The sequence below is a fragment of the Arachis duranensis genome, chromosome 10 (assembly GCF_000817695.3).
Source record: "Arachis duranensis cultivar V14167 chromosome 10, aradu.V14167.gnm2.J7QH, whole genome shotgun sequence".
NCBI classification, from domain to species: domain Eukaryota; kingdom Viridiplantae; phylum Streptophyta; class Magnoliopsida; order Fabales; family Fabaceae; genus Arachis; species Arachis duranensis.
Genome location: NC_029781.3, coordinates 18,256,191 through 18,269,630, shown reverse-complemented (window position 1 = coordinate 18,269,630; position 13,440 = coordinate 18,256,191). Strand labels below are relative to the sequence as shown.

Sequence of the window (13,440 nt, the reverse complement as noted above, 5' to 3'; positions counted from 1 at the left end):
GTCTCAACAAAATAGTCATCTCACCAAGGGTCTTAGTCAAAATTGCGTCTCCGGAGGGAGAAACCTTACTCACAGCTTTTGGTTGTGAACTTCTAGCCCTAGAGTGTTGAATAGAATCCGCTAGGTCCGATATAACTTCCCATGCTTCTTCTGTGGTCTTGTTTTTAGTCAATGATCATCCACTTGCGGCATCTAGGAGAAGCTTGTCTTGGTGGTGCATTCCTTGACAGAAATAACTGATCAGAACTAACTCATCAATCCGGTGGTGAGGGCAAGCCTCCAGCAACTTCTTAAATCTCTCCCAATATTCATACAAAGTCTCCCCATCTCATTGCACAATGCAAGAGATCTCTCTTCGCAGCTTGTCTATTTTCTGAAGAGGGTAGAACTTCTCCAAAAATTCTTTCTGCAACAAGTCCCAATTGGATCTAACTTTCCCCGACTGAGTATAAAACCATTCCTTCGCTTTTCCTTCCAAGGAGAAAGGGAAAGCGAAGACCAACACCGCGACTTCATCCGCTCCATGTCTTTTCGCAGTTGTACATGCAACTTGGAAATCCTTAAGGTGCTTCAGAGGATCTTCCCCAGGAAATCCATTGTACTTGGAGAGCAAGTTGATTGTGCCAGACTTAAGCTCAAAATTTGGATCCAAGGCCGGATATAGAATCTGAAGTGGTTGCAAGGCAAGATCAGGAGCTCCGGCCTCCTTCAAGGTAATCTTTCGAGGTGGGTCCGCCATGACGGTGTCACTTGAGTCACTCAAAGACAATTTAGTACTCCCCACAAATGAATATAGAGTCTCCTCGTTGATTGGAGAATGATAGTTACGGATAGGTGGTGATAGTGAATGGGAATGGTCCTCAAGGGAGCTCGCTTCACTATTCACGAAAGCTAGCCGGCGCTGAGCTTGCCTTATACGAGTTAAAGTTCTTTCGATTTCTGGGTCAAAAGTAGCCAAGCTCGGGTCTGGAAGCGACCGTGTCATTCAACTGAGGACGCAATGAAAGCATGCAATTATGAAAGGCAAACCAAAACAAAAAAAATAGGCAAGTAAACAAGGACTAACTTAACAATCTATAACTACCAAGACTAACTAAAGAGGGAAAGTAGTATCCACAATTAATACTAAGTAGCAAACCAAAAATCAACTATTCACACTATTCACATATTTACACAACCAAAATTATGGCACTCATTGCACTTAAAGTGAATCTCCCCGACAACGGCGCCAAAAATTTGACGGCGCCCAATTGTACAAGTTGGGATTTCTCAAAATAGGATTAACGTTGCAAGTATATACCCAAACCCAAAAATCAGTCACCCACCAATTTGGAAATTCACAAGATGTGTCACAACTCAAAACTAATTAAAAACTGAGAGTAATTGACTCCCGGGTCATCTCCCAAGGAATCACTTAAGGGGCAATGAGTGTGCAAATTCCAGTTATAGTGATCAAGGGGTTGTCAATGAAGAAATGAACATATAAAGCAATAAAAGAACATGAAAAATTGTAATGATTGAACTAACAAAGAAATTAAAGAACCAACTATGTAATATAAAAAAGTAAAGCATAAAAGAGATTAACATAGCAATGTATGGAAAATTGAAAGCATAAAAAGGGGTCTTGGCTTGGAGTGAGTTAAGGGTCCTTTCTTTGTTGGAACCACAACTATGAAAATTATGTTGGATTAATCTCACTTGATCAACCCTCACATCGGAAGGTAAGTTAAATGAGCATAAGTGTTCTTAACTCACAAATCCTAAATTGCTTGCTAATTGCCTTAGCAACAAATTAGCGTTAGTGGGAACAAGAACAATTAACAATCCAAGAATTGACACTAAATGTTGGACATTCCAACTCTAGGAACCCAATTGCTCACTTTACCCAAGCCAAGAGACAAAAATTTAGCCTAAAACCATGTTTGACATTTTGTCAAACACCTAGTAGGCAAAAAGTTTAAACATGAGAAAAATAAGAAAAGACTTGAAATTAAAAGCAACAATTGATCTCAATCAACAAGAATAGCATAAGAAAGCATAGAACAAACACCAAACATTAAACTCATCAACAAGAAAGTGAAATTGCAAAAGAGCATATTTTTATAATCAAACACAATTTGGGAGGAAAGTTCAAAAGCATACTATTCAAGGGAATAAGTGTGAGTTCCTACGATGAAATCCATTCATTTCTAACAAAAAATTATCATCAAATATGGATTCATCAGTAATTCCATGGTATAGGGTTATCTTTGGGCTTTTGAAGCTTTTGGGGATTTCTGCCCATATAATGGCCTCCGAGAAGGTGCCGTCTCCACCATGGTACTAGTCGGTGTCGTCGTACTAGCAATTGGGGATTTTCTTCCTGTTTCAGTTCTGTCTCTAGTTTCTTGATCTTCTCATCAGCCTCCCTCTTTCATTTCATCTCCTTCTTGATTTAATTCTTAGTTCCTTCTCTTAGGCCAACGCATATTTCAACTGTTCGAGTTGGCCAAAGTGGTTGTGCACCAGCCCTGAATTTTGTCGGTGCTACGTCCTTCTCCTTTAGCATAAGGTATGTGGATAGTGGAGTTCAGACTGTGGGAGTTTTGAGGTTGAGGTGAAGGTTAGCGAAGCTGGTTATGAGGGTGTGGAGATGGAAGGGGTGCTACGAATGGCGTACGACAATTCTAGCTGCAACTTCTAGTGTGAGAACAGAATCTAATGTCGTTTCGCCATCTCTTTTACCTTGTTTTTTCAATTTTAGAGGTGACTTTCCACGTTTTCTGACAATGATGCCAATGTTCCATGGTGTTGCCTGAAACCCAGGTGGATTTGGGCCTGGACGTGAGTTCCAAACACCATTGGGTTAAAGGTCTGACTTGCTTGTCAGGATGGTGGTTTATCTAACGTCCTTGCCTGGACGGTAATGGGGTGTACTTGGAAGGGACTCCAATACCAAAGTCATCAAGATTTTAAGCAGGTTTTAAATGAGATTGAATGAAAAAATACCTGAGTGTTGGTGTATTTATAGGATAGCAAAGCAAGACTTAGTCATTTCTTGGACGTGATCTCTAAAGATCAAGAGCAGTTATTCCTTTATAGTGTGGCAAATTACCCCCAAATTTGAGTTGGTTATCTTCTTCGTGGTAATAACCGAAGTAGTGGGACAGCGTCTGACTTGCTCTCCAAGTTGGGTCAGATGTGGGTATAGAAACCTGCATCTAAGTGAAGTTCAGCCCATATGAATAAGGCTACACGGGTTGGTTTTCTCACTTTTGGACCAACTTCGTGTGGCCCAGCTTTAAAAGTAGCTTGTCCATTAAAGGGTGTGTTAACTAGGCTTATATTTAGTAAGCTCAGGTATGAATAAGTACCATAAAATTTATTCCAGTGCCTATTTTAATATAATTACTAACATTTTATTTTTAGAATTATTAAAAAATTCAAATAAAATAATATCTTATAACTTACTTCATTATTTATTTTAAAATAATTATGAATATTCTATTTTTTAGTTTTATTTAACATTTATTTTCAATTAATTATATTAATATATAAATAAATTAAATTTAATATGATAATACTTATACTAATTAACACAACTTTTTAATTGGGATTAACTTATGTTTAATTTAGTATTATTTTTTATAAAAAATTATTATTAGACCGAAAAAATATATTTTAGACCAATTATTTTTAAATACTAAGATACAAAGAAATAATATTAAAAAATTTCAAACAAAAAATAGTGAAATATAAAATAATAAAAACAAATACAATAAAAAGTTATCCAATATTCAAGTGCATTATCTTCAAACTCTTTTAAAATGATAATTTTTTTATTTAATTCTTCAATCTATTTCTTTATCTTAATCCAAGGTGTTAGCCATTGTATAAAAAGCATATAAATTTATCTATTCTTTAATTAAGAAGAATTACACCCTTTTAAATGTCTTTTGGTATAATGTTTGAATCCAACATAAATTTAAAGTAATATTCGATTAAAAGAACTAATAGATTAGACTAAATAAAATAACCATCAAATAATTATAAATTTTTTAAAATTTTACAGTTGTTCACAACAATGATAGATGTATTAGTCCAAAGTAATTACAATATTTTTTTTAAAATGGATAATAAAAATTTTATTAAGAGAAGATAAGATGTAATTTATACTTCTCTTTCATGCATAAACACCAATGTACCATTGTATATAGTTACTCATAATCCCTACAAAACGGGAGGTAAGTCAAAAAAACGAAAAAGAAGACACACAACATCCTTCATGGATGTTATTTCATCATTCAATCTCTCAAAGTAAAAATAAAATTAAGCACCTAAGAAATATAATTTTAACATTGAGAAGACTCGACATGTAAAGAGTTGTGCTAAATTAATTGAAATAAAAGAGATAAAGTATAATAACGAATAATAATATTTTATAACTTATTAAAAAAATAGAAATAATGCATCATAGAAGAAAAAAATTATTCTCGAATGAAAGAGTAATTAATAAAAAAATGAGATTCTCTTCTAGCATATATAATTTTTATCGTGAACAAGTTATGAAATACAAGAATATATAAAACAAAAAAGGAAGGAATGAAATTATGTTTTTTTTTAAATTAAAAAAATATTCACGATCATATAATTGATGGTGGGAATATAACTATTAGACAATAAATTACAAAAAAATATTGATAAAAATATTAGATTTGATACTAAAATAAAAAATATAAACAATAAATAAAAATCTGAAATTTAAAATCAAAATATTTAAGATCAAGAAAGAAAATAAAAAATAGTAAATTATTCCAATCAAATCAAATAATTAATATAATTGATTAGTTATAATTAATTTGGTTAAAAAATATTAGATAATTTAATATTTATCTCAATCAAATAAAATAAATAATTAATTATGACACTCTTAAAACTATGAATTATTCTCCACGTACAAGCGTTTTTCCCATACAAGTCATACAAGTCATTTATATTCATGCGCATACATTTTTCTTCGTGTCGTTACTACACGTTCTTCTTCTTCTTCTTCTTTTTGTTGCACATCTTCTTCTTCTTTGTTATTTTTCCCTCTCGTTATCGTTGTCACCAACACCTCCTCCTCTTCCTCCTCTTTCTTCTTCTTTTTTCATTAGATAATGAATAATTTAAGTTCAGATTGTCAATTAAACCAAAACGAAATTGATTATTGTTTTGAATCCAATCAAGTAGCTGGCGTGTGGTTCATTCAAGTTAATTTTTTGTTAGAAGTTTATGACTGTAGGTGAATAATGTTTCATCGTTGATAGTTTGAATTGAATGTAATGTAAAAAATTCTGCATTAAAGAAAATATTTTTCTGTATTTACAGCAAATTTGGGTGTAATACGAAGATATTTGGGTGTAACATGAAGTCATTTGAGTGTATTCTTTAAGAATTTCGGTGTATATGTGCTGATAAATTCTACATAATTCAAAATTCTTCTTCTCCCTCTTCTTCATCTTCTACTGCTGCTTCTTCTTCTTTTTCATCATCATCATCATCATCATCTTTTTTTTCTTATTCATCTTTTTTTCTTATTTTATCTTCTCAAGTTTCTTCTTATTTTACTCTTTTAACAATAATAAAAACAAAAAAAAAATCAAACAAAGAAGAAGATGAAACACATAATGATACAAAATTACTTGGAAGAGGATGAACTTACATTTATTCAACTAAAAGAAAGAAAGATATAAGGAATAAAAGAAGGAAAAATGCAGCATTAGAGAAAATATTTTTCTGTATTTGCAGCAAATTTAGGTGTAACACGAAGATATTTAGGTATATTGTTTAAGAATTTTCGGTGTATGTGTGCTGATAAGTTCTGCATAATTCAAAATTCTTCCTCTTCCTCTCCCTCATCTTCTGCTGCTTCTTCTTCTTTATTTTCTTATTTCATATTCTCATAATTTTTCTTGGGAGAAAAAAATCAAACAAAAAAAATACATAATGTTGCAAAATCAATAGAAAGAGGAGGGAAAAAATGCAGCAACAATAACAGTAATAAAAGAACTACGATGAAGATGAAACACGTGAAGAAAAAGGAGAATAAACACAAAGAAGAAGGAGGAGGAGAAGGAACGCGAAGAAAAAATGACAGTTGTGGCTTTGATCAAGAAAGGAAAAGCATCTTTCATAATAGTGAGTGAGCTTATGAAAACGGTTGAGTAGCGCGTGTTAACACGCTCATATGGGTGAGTGTTATTTTTGTTGAATTTGGCCCAATTTGTATGACTTGTAAATTAAAACGACTTGTACGTGTAGCACTTCTTTAAAACCATTAAGTACAATATATAAAACAAAAAAATTAATACAAATTAATACAAAATTAATTTATTTATTCTAGTTCAAATAATTAATGTAATTAATTAGTTATAACTAATATGGTCAAATACAATATTAAATAATTAAATATTTATTCAATTAAATTAAATAAATAATTAATTAGTTACCGCATTTAAATGAATCAAATAAAATAAATTAAAAAATACTTTTTAGAACATGTCATGTTAGCTATTAATAAAAAAAAATCGATTTTAATGATATATAATACATCGCTAATAGATTTCATTTGAATTCTCTACTAATTCTCCGTTAGCTGAATGTTCTAATTAGTAATCACTACATTTCTTATCCTTACATACTTAATACAAAGATGTTGCTAACAAAACCTCTTATTTTTAAAAATAAAATATTTCATTCTTTTTATTAACAGTAACATTAACAAATGTTCCTGAAAATATCTTAAAAGTTCAAAGAATTATATCCCAACGAGTGCTCCTAAAATAGAACAGTATCCAAATAGATCCAGACACATTAAATTTCTAAATGTCAGCTTAAAGAGAAGTAATCGATTACTATATTAATGTTGGGTCCGCTAGCATCATAATGTCAAAGTCGAAGCAATTTTATCTAGCATTTGGTCAATAACCCCTTTGGCTCCATCCATAGCCACAACTCAAATTGACAGACAAAAATATCATATCATGGGTCCACTACAAAGCACTATTTAAACCACAAGAAAACCATGACCAGATATAATGCAACTTTTCTTTTCAACTCTAGATAGCTAAAAGACTTGAAAGTGCCTCAACGAACTAGATATCATAACAGTGTAATATCTTCAAGCAGCAACTCCATCTCCATGGAGCAGCATCTGATCAAAGTGCCACACACCATGTCCTTTGCCAACTCTTCTGAGCTGAGCAACATACTCTGATATTTTCTTAATGGCTTCCACCTGCCAAAAACACAAAAGAAAACACAAATAAGAAACGCATAGTTTGTATTGACAGTGGCTTAATTGCAACGCATAAGATGTAATTATGTGAAACCCTTCTGCTTCCAATACCAATACAAAATTGTATCCACTATCTAGATACACTGATCTGAGAATGTACACAAAGTGACGTAATAAATCAAAGAAAACGAAGGGAGTATAATATACCTGTTCACCCAAGAACTCGCTTTCAATGAAATCTGCCAACTGCACGTCATTGTTCTTAGAGGCAACCTGTGAAGCAAGAAGCACAAAAGCATAACGTTAGGAAAGAAAGGAATTTCCTATTTTATAACATTAGAATTAAACATAAATGAGATTAATGGAAGAGGATAAATGCCACAAATCCAAAAATAAGATCATTTATCATACACTGTGCAAATTAAGGAGCTTCTCGTTTGTTAGCTTCTCCAATGACAGAGCAAGTTCCATTGCTGCAACAAAAACAAGCAAGCAAAAAATATATTTAGTGACAAACACATGGAGAACTCACAAGAGATGTTCACTGGAAAAAGTAGAAACTTTGAATAATGCTTCCATCATGTGTTGGTAAGAAATAATGTACTTCTAAACAGAAGTAATTAAACATATTACAAAACAGTTATGTAAATTCATCGTGATTCCCCTCAATTTATAAAAGCAAACATTGACATCAGGCATCAGCTAACGTTTAGATAATATTACAATGACCTTGTATTTGGTGAAATGTCATATTAACTACCTCCATAAGCATAACATTAACCTTTCTCGAAAAGGGATTTAGTGAAGGTTAGTGTAGCATAGACAACTAGAGGAGAATCATGGTAAATTTGACCCGACCTTAGAGAAGGTTAGTGTAATTTTTCCTTAAACATATCCATATAAGATAAATGCAATATGCAATCAGAATTCGCTTTAATCATAAAATACTTCACGTAGATGATCATGCTCGAAACTAGACATGAAGAACAACAAAATGGAAATCACGAAATTGAGGAGTTGCCACAAATCTTCCGCATTTCATTATGAATCTGTTATACAGAATCTTGGAATGTTGTCCAATAGTAAAATTCAAAGCTCAATCCACTAAAATCATCCATATCCAACATAGGGAACAGCTTCATTTATTATCAATTACAGAGCACGTAAAAATTGAAGGAAAAGAATGTAAAAAGTGACTAGAAACACTAACCATAAAGTGCATCCCCCTTTTCCACATGATCAAACTCAGAGAGTGGCATCACTATAGATTGCAACGTCACTCTTCCACCCCTTTTATTCTGAAAAGATCACGATAACAACAGATATAAATAACAAGAACTCAACATCACTTTTCCAAATACAGAACCAAAAAACTTGCATTCTTGAATTCAATCGAAGGTAATTTATACCTGGTACTCCATCAATTTCTCAGCGTGCTCCCTTTCCTCTGCACTTGATTCCTTGAAAAACCTGCAATCAGCACCACAATCATCAAATCTTCTATAACAAAATAAACAGACTCCACTATTCATTCAAAATCGAAATCACAATCATTACTTGGCAAGACCCCTCAGCGCCACGTTATCCCTATCGAAGTAAGCAAACATCGCATGGTAAACGTATGACACATTGTACTCCACACTGCATAAACAGAAATAAACAAACAAATAAATAAATACCTAATAATAACAACAACAGCAACCAAAAAATCAGAATAAAAATAAAATAAAATAAAATAAAAGCCTACCAAACATAACAGTAATAATTTATTTTTACACTTTTTTCTAAATTTATATTTGGAATTAATAGCAACTAATTAAATATTTAAAACAAATTTATCTAAAATAAGGAGAAAAGATAAAGGAGAAGAGGTAGGAGAACGCACTTGATCTGTTCATTAATGGCGGCTTCACACTGATCGACGAACTTCTGTCTGGCGAGGGAAACTTGAGGTAAGGTAGGGACAAGGTCGAGCTCCTTCTTCACCTCTTCAAACGGCTCGAAAACGACGCCGCTTAACGGCTTGCTGTTAGAGCCTCCCTTCGTCGCAGCACACATAACAACCAAACCACTCTTCCCCGAAGAAGAAGAAGTCAACGTCGAAACAGAAGAAAAGAGAGGGACCAGCTGGTCACCGCCACCGTTGAGGGGAGAAAAGGAAGGGAAACAAGAAGAAGGTGCAGCTCTCAGAAGCATTTTCGTTACGGTTTCTTTTTTGTTTCTTGAATCTTGATTGAAAGAAAGGGGAACAGAGAAATGAAGAATGGAGAAATGGAAAGAGATATTAATGGAGGGAGAGAGTGTGTGTTGTGCGTGTTTGTGTGGTGAAGGTGTGAGTGATCGAGATGTGGAGAAAGGGACTGAAATGGAGGGGATCGAGAAGGCTCAGCCATTGGATTTTATGACACTTGGACGGTTACGATTCGATGATTGGCGTTGGCGCGTGGTGACCTCGTGGTCTTCCGGGAGATTCTCCAGCTTATTCGCTGAAACTGAAATATCTCGAGTTTTCTTTCTTCGGGTTTCAATAGTCAAGAGTATAGGACTTTTTTTTCATTTAAATTATTAAATATTTTATTTTTCGGAATGCCTAACGCATAAGAAATTTAATTTTTTACACAATGTGGTTAATTTTTTTACGTATCAAAAAGTATGGGGAGTGTTAGGGTAAAGATGCAAATGATACAAAATAATACAGATTTACGAATATTTTAATTTGTGATTCTTGGGAATACCTCGTAGAAATTAGTGTGCAAATCTCTATTAGGAAGTTACTAAATATTTTTTATTAGACCGTAACTATAATTGTCGTTAGTTTAAGAACTAATATTTTTATTTATTTTATATTTAAATTAATATTAATCAATTTTTTTATTAAAAGTGCTAATTTTTTATTTCGCCCTAAAAAGACTGAAAATATAAATAGAAGTAACTTAAGAAAAAAATAAAAACAAAATAATAATATTATTCTTATAGCAAATACTTTTGATATTTATGTTAAAATAAGATTATTATTATTAACTAATTATATTTTAGTAAAATAAAAAGAGTTCATGTAATGATTATCACAAAATAGGCTCAATTTTTTTGATACGGTGGTTTTGTGTGTGCTTTCTCCGGATATGGAGGCATTGAGGTGCAATACAAGGATGTGGGGCAGCTTTTTCATTACTTTTGGGCCCAACAACTCGGACCGTCCGAGTTGTTTGAATTTCAATTTTGGCACAGCAAATCGGTAGGTCCGATTTGTGAAGGAAAGAGATGCTGTGAATCCAGATGATGTAAATTGTAGGGTCCGAGTTGATGGAGGGGAAAAATTTTTTTTGTTGGCTTAAGAAATCGGAGGGTCCGATATGTTTTTTTTATTAATTTTTTGAATGCAAAACACGTAATCGCATGGTCCGATTTCGTTCGGGCTGTAAATAAAAGTTGGTGAAACCGGATCTGACCCTAAGAACAACTCGCATCCTCTTATTCTTCTTCTTCAACGTCTCTTTAGTCTGGTTCTTAGTTCCTGTATCCTTTACTAGTTTCGCATGATAGTTAAAAAGCCAAAACCAAAGTTTATGAGTTTGTTAATGTGATTGAGAGAAATGAGTGACAGAGTATTATTAAAGGTGTATTATTTTGGTCAGATTTTGTTACAAACATCTGAAGGAGTCAGATTTGTTTGTGAAAATCCATTAGATGTTGTGATTCTTTCACAATCTCATTTGAAGAGCTCAAAGGTGTGATCTGTGAACAGATTAATTCTCAGAGGGCAAGAAGAATATCTTGTATTCTGTATAGATATCCTATACAAGTGTTTGGTGGATTCGTCCAGTTTCAAACGAAATATGTAACGGACGAAGCGAGCATGCAAGAAATGTTTTCCATGTATATTGAAAATCGGAGTCAACTCTTGTTCATCGAGCTGTATGTTGAGTTTGAGCAATCTGAGGCCGACCAGAATATTTTACGGGAAGATTACAATAGTGACAGTGAAAAGGAGTTCGAAAGCAACTATGAATTTGTTGGTCCAGATGGAGATGGGGTTGCAGGTGAGGGAGCTATAGCTCCGGATGTGTCTGACGTGGCAACTGCACTGACAAACAATGTGCCGTTTGAGAAGCCATCATTCATGCGAGTTTTGGATTTGGAAGCCATGCATGTTCCGGAGTTCCCAGATTATATCAGTTCAGGTACGTAATTCTCCAAACTCATAAGAAGGATTGAAATTATTTATTAATATATATTGATAGTTAGTTGGACCAAGTATTTAATTTTGTTCACCAGTTTGTGTATTTAACTTTAAGATAGGAAATTTAGTTGGGAGTTATTGTATTAGTTGAGTATAAATTAAAATTTATTCGTTATGAAGTTAATTTATTAAATATCTGTTAGTACTTATGAGGTAATTTTGTTAATTAAGTAAATATAAATTCGTATTTACTAATATTTATTAGTGAATTTGTCAATTATGTTAATATAAATTAGTATTTAATAGTATATAATGGTAAAGTAGCATATTAGTTAAATTAAATTTAGTATGTGTTTGCCGGTTTGTTGAATATAAATTAGTATTTATTTAGTAAATTAGTTAAATACAATTATTTTGGAGGTTTTGATCATAATTGATGCAGTGAAAAATGTTTTAGCTTAATTTTTGAATGTTTAAATATTTGTGTTTCTAAAATTGGTTTTATGGTTGTCGTGGTGGCAGGAATTCCTCTTGTCGCAGATGGTGAATTTGCCGTTGGGATGGAATTCAGTTCCAGGGAAGCTGTTATTAAAGCGATAAAAGAGTATACTATTCGAAGATGCGTAGACTACCGGGTGTATGAATCTGAGCCATTGACATTTTATGCGAAGTGTACACAGTATGGGTCAGGGTGTGATTGGGTTATCCGGGTTAGCATGATCAGCCGGAAGTACTGTTGGGTTATAAGGAGGTATAATGGCAGTCACACATGTACCAGAGCCACAATTTCTCAGGATCATTCGAAGCTGGATTCGAGCACAATTGCAGAAGCAATTAAGCCGTTGGTTGAGGCTGACCCCGCCTTAAAGGTAAAGTCGATTATAGCAGAGGTACAATCGAAGTTCAACTACACTGTTAGTTATCGGAAAGCATGGTTGGCTAAGCAAAAGGCAGTGGAAAAAATATTTGGAGGCTGGGAAGCATCATACGAAGCGTTGCCTATTTGGTTTGAGGCCATGTGTCACAAGGAGCCGTCAGCTGTTGTTCATTTTGAGACTATGCCTGCATATCAAGGCGATGAGTTGGTGACTGATATTCGGGTGTTGCATCGTGTCTTTTGGAGTTATTACCCCTGCATTAGAGCATTCAGACATTGTAAGCCAGTTGTCCAGGTAGATGGGACTCACTTGTACGGAAAGTACAAGGGTTGTCTACTAGTGGCAGTGTCACAGGATGGCAACAACAATATCGTCCCAATTGCGTTTGCGATTGTGGAGGGAGAGACTTCAGATGCGTGGCACTTTTTTCTAAGTAACCTTCGTCAGCATGTTGTCACTCGGGATGGTGTGGGACTGATATCTGACCGTCACGAATCCATAAATGCAACTGTGGAAAGGAGTAACGGGGCTTGGTCACCTCCTAGAGCTTTTCATATGTTTTGTATCAGGCATATAGAGTCGAACTTTCTGAGAAAATTCAAGGCGCCGTACTTGCAGAAACTGGTCATCAACATAGGTACCTCTCACTATAGCTAATTAATTTTGTAACAGAGTTATCTTCAATAAGTGTGTTTACCTCTTTTGTTTCAATTTTTTTTTTATCCTTCAGGATATTCGAGGACGGTACGGGAGTACGAGGTGCGTTACCAGCGTTTACGAGAACGAGGCGAGGCATACACTGACTGGTTAAACAGAATCCCCCGAGAACAGTATGCGTTGGCTTTTGACGGTGGTTATCGATGGGGTCATATGACGAGTGCTTTCTGATTCTGTACGACACCAATTTGAGATGCATGATAAAATCCAGTAACTCGTAAATACTCCTCCACTCGATCGTTGTACCAATTTGGCGGAACTGGATGATCACAGGTCAACATTCTTAATTTCTACAAGAAACATAATAAATTATTAGTCATCTCATTAACTACTATTATTATATTACTTACTACAAGAGGACAACATTTTTTAAGCTACGGCCACTCATTAACAAAATCTGCCCATCT

The 13,440-nt window shown here is 33.9% G+C and overlaps 2 protein-coding genes and 1 non-coding gene across 3 annotated transcripts; 2 read left to right on the top strand and 1 right to left on the bottom strand.

The window, feature by feature from the left end:
- Nucleotides 1–257: 257 nt before the first annotated feature.
- Nucleotides 258–364, top strand: LOC127743268 (small nucleolar RNA R71). Its single transcript, XR_008004662.1, has one exon. It is a non-coding gene; the product is annotated as a small nucleolar RNA R71 (small nucleolar RNA).
- Nucleotides 365–6,854: 6,490 nt separating this feature from the next.
- On the bottom strand, nt 6,855–9,591 carry LOC107469395 (ferritin-3, chloroplastic). The gene is made up of 7 exons (XM_016088778.3): nt 9,144–9,591; nt 8,816–8,899; nt 8,668–8,728; nt 8,469–8,556; nt 7,670–7,731; nt 7,466–7,531; nt 6,855–7,258 (listed from the first exon to the last, which is right to left on the bottom strand). Exons 1-7 carry the CDS (start codon nt 9,452–9,454, stop codon nt 7,142–7,144), a joined length of 789 nt encoding a protein of 262 aa, XP_015944264.1. The 5' UTR covers nt 9,455–9,591; the 3' UTR covers nt 6,855–7,141.
- A 1,523-nt stretch (nt 9,592–11,114) lies between these two features.
- LOC107469391 (uncharacterized) lies at nt 11,115–13,204 on the top strand. The gene is made up of 3 exons (XM_016088776.1): nt 11,115–11,439; nt 11,961–12,953; nt 13,047–13,204. Exons 1-3 carry the CDS (start codon nt 11,115–11,117, stop codon nt 13,202–13,204), a joined length of 1,476 nt encoding a protein of 491 aa, XP_015944262.1.
- Nucleotides 13,205–13,440: the final 236 nt, after the last annotated feature.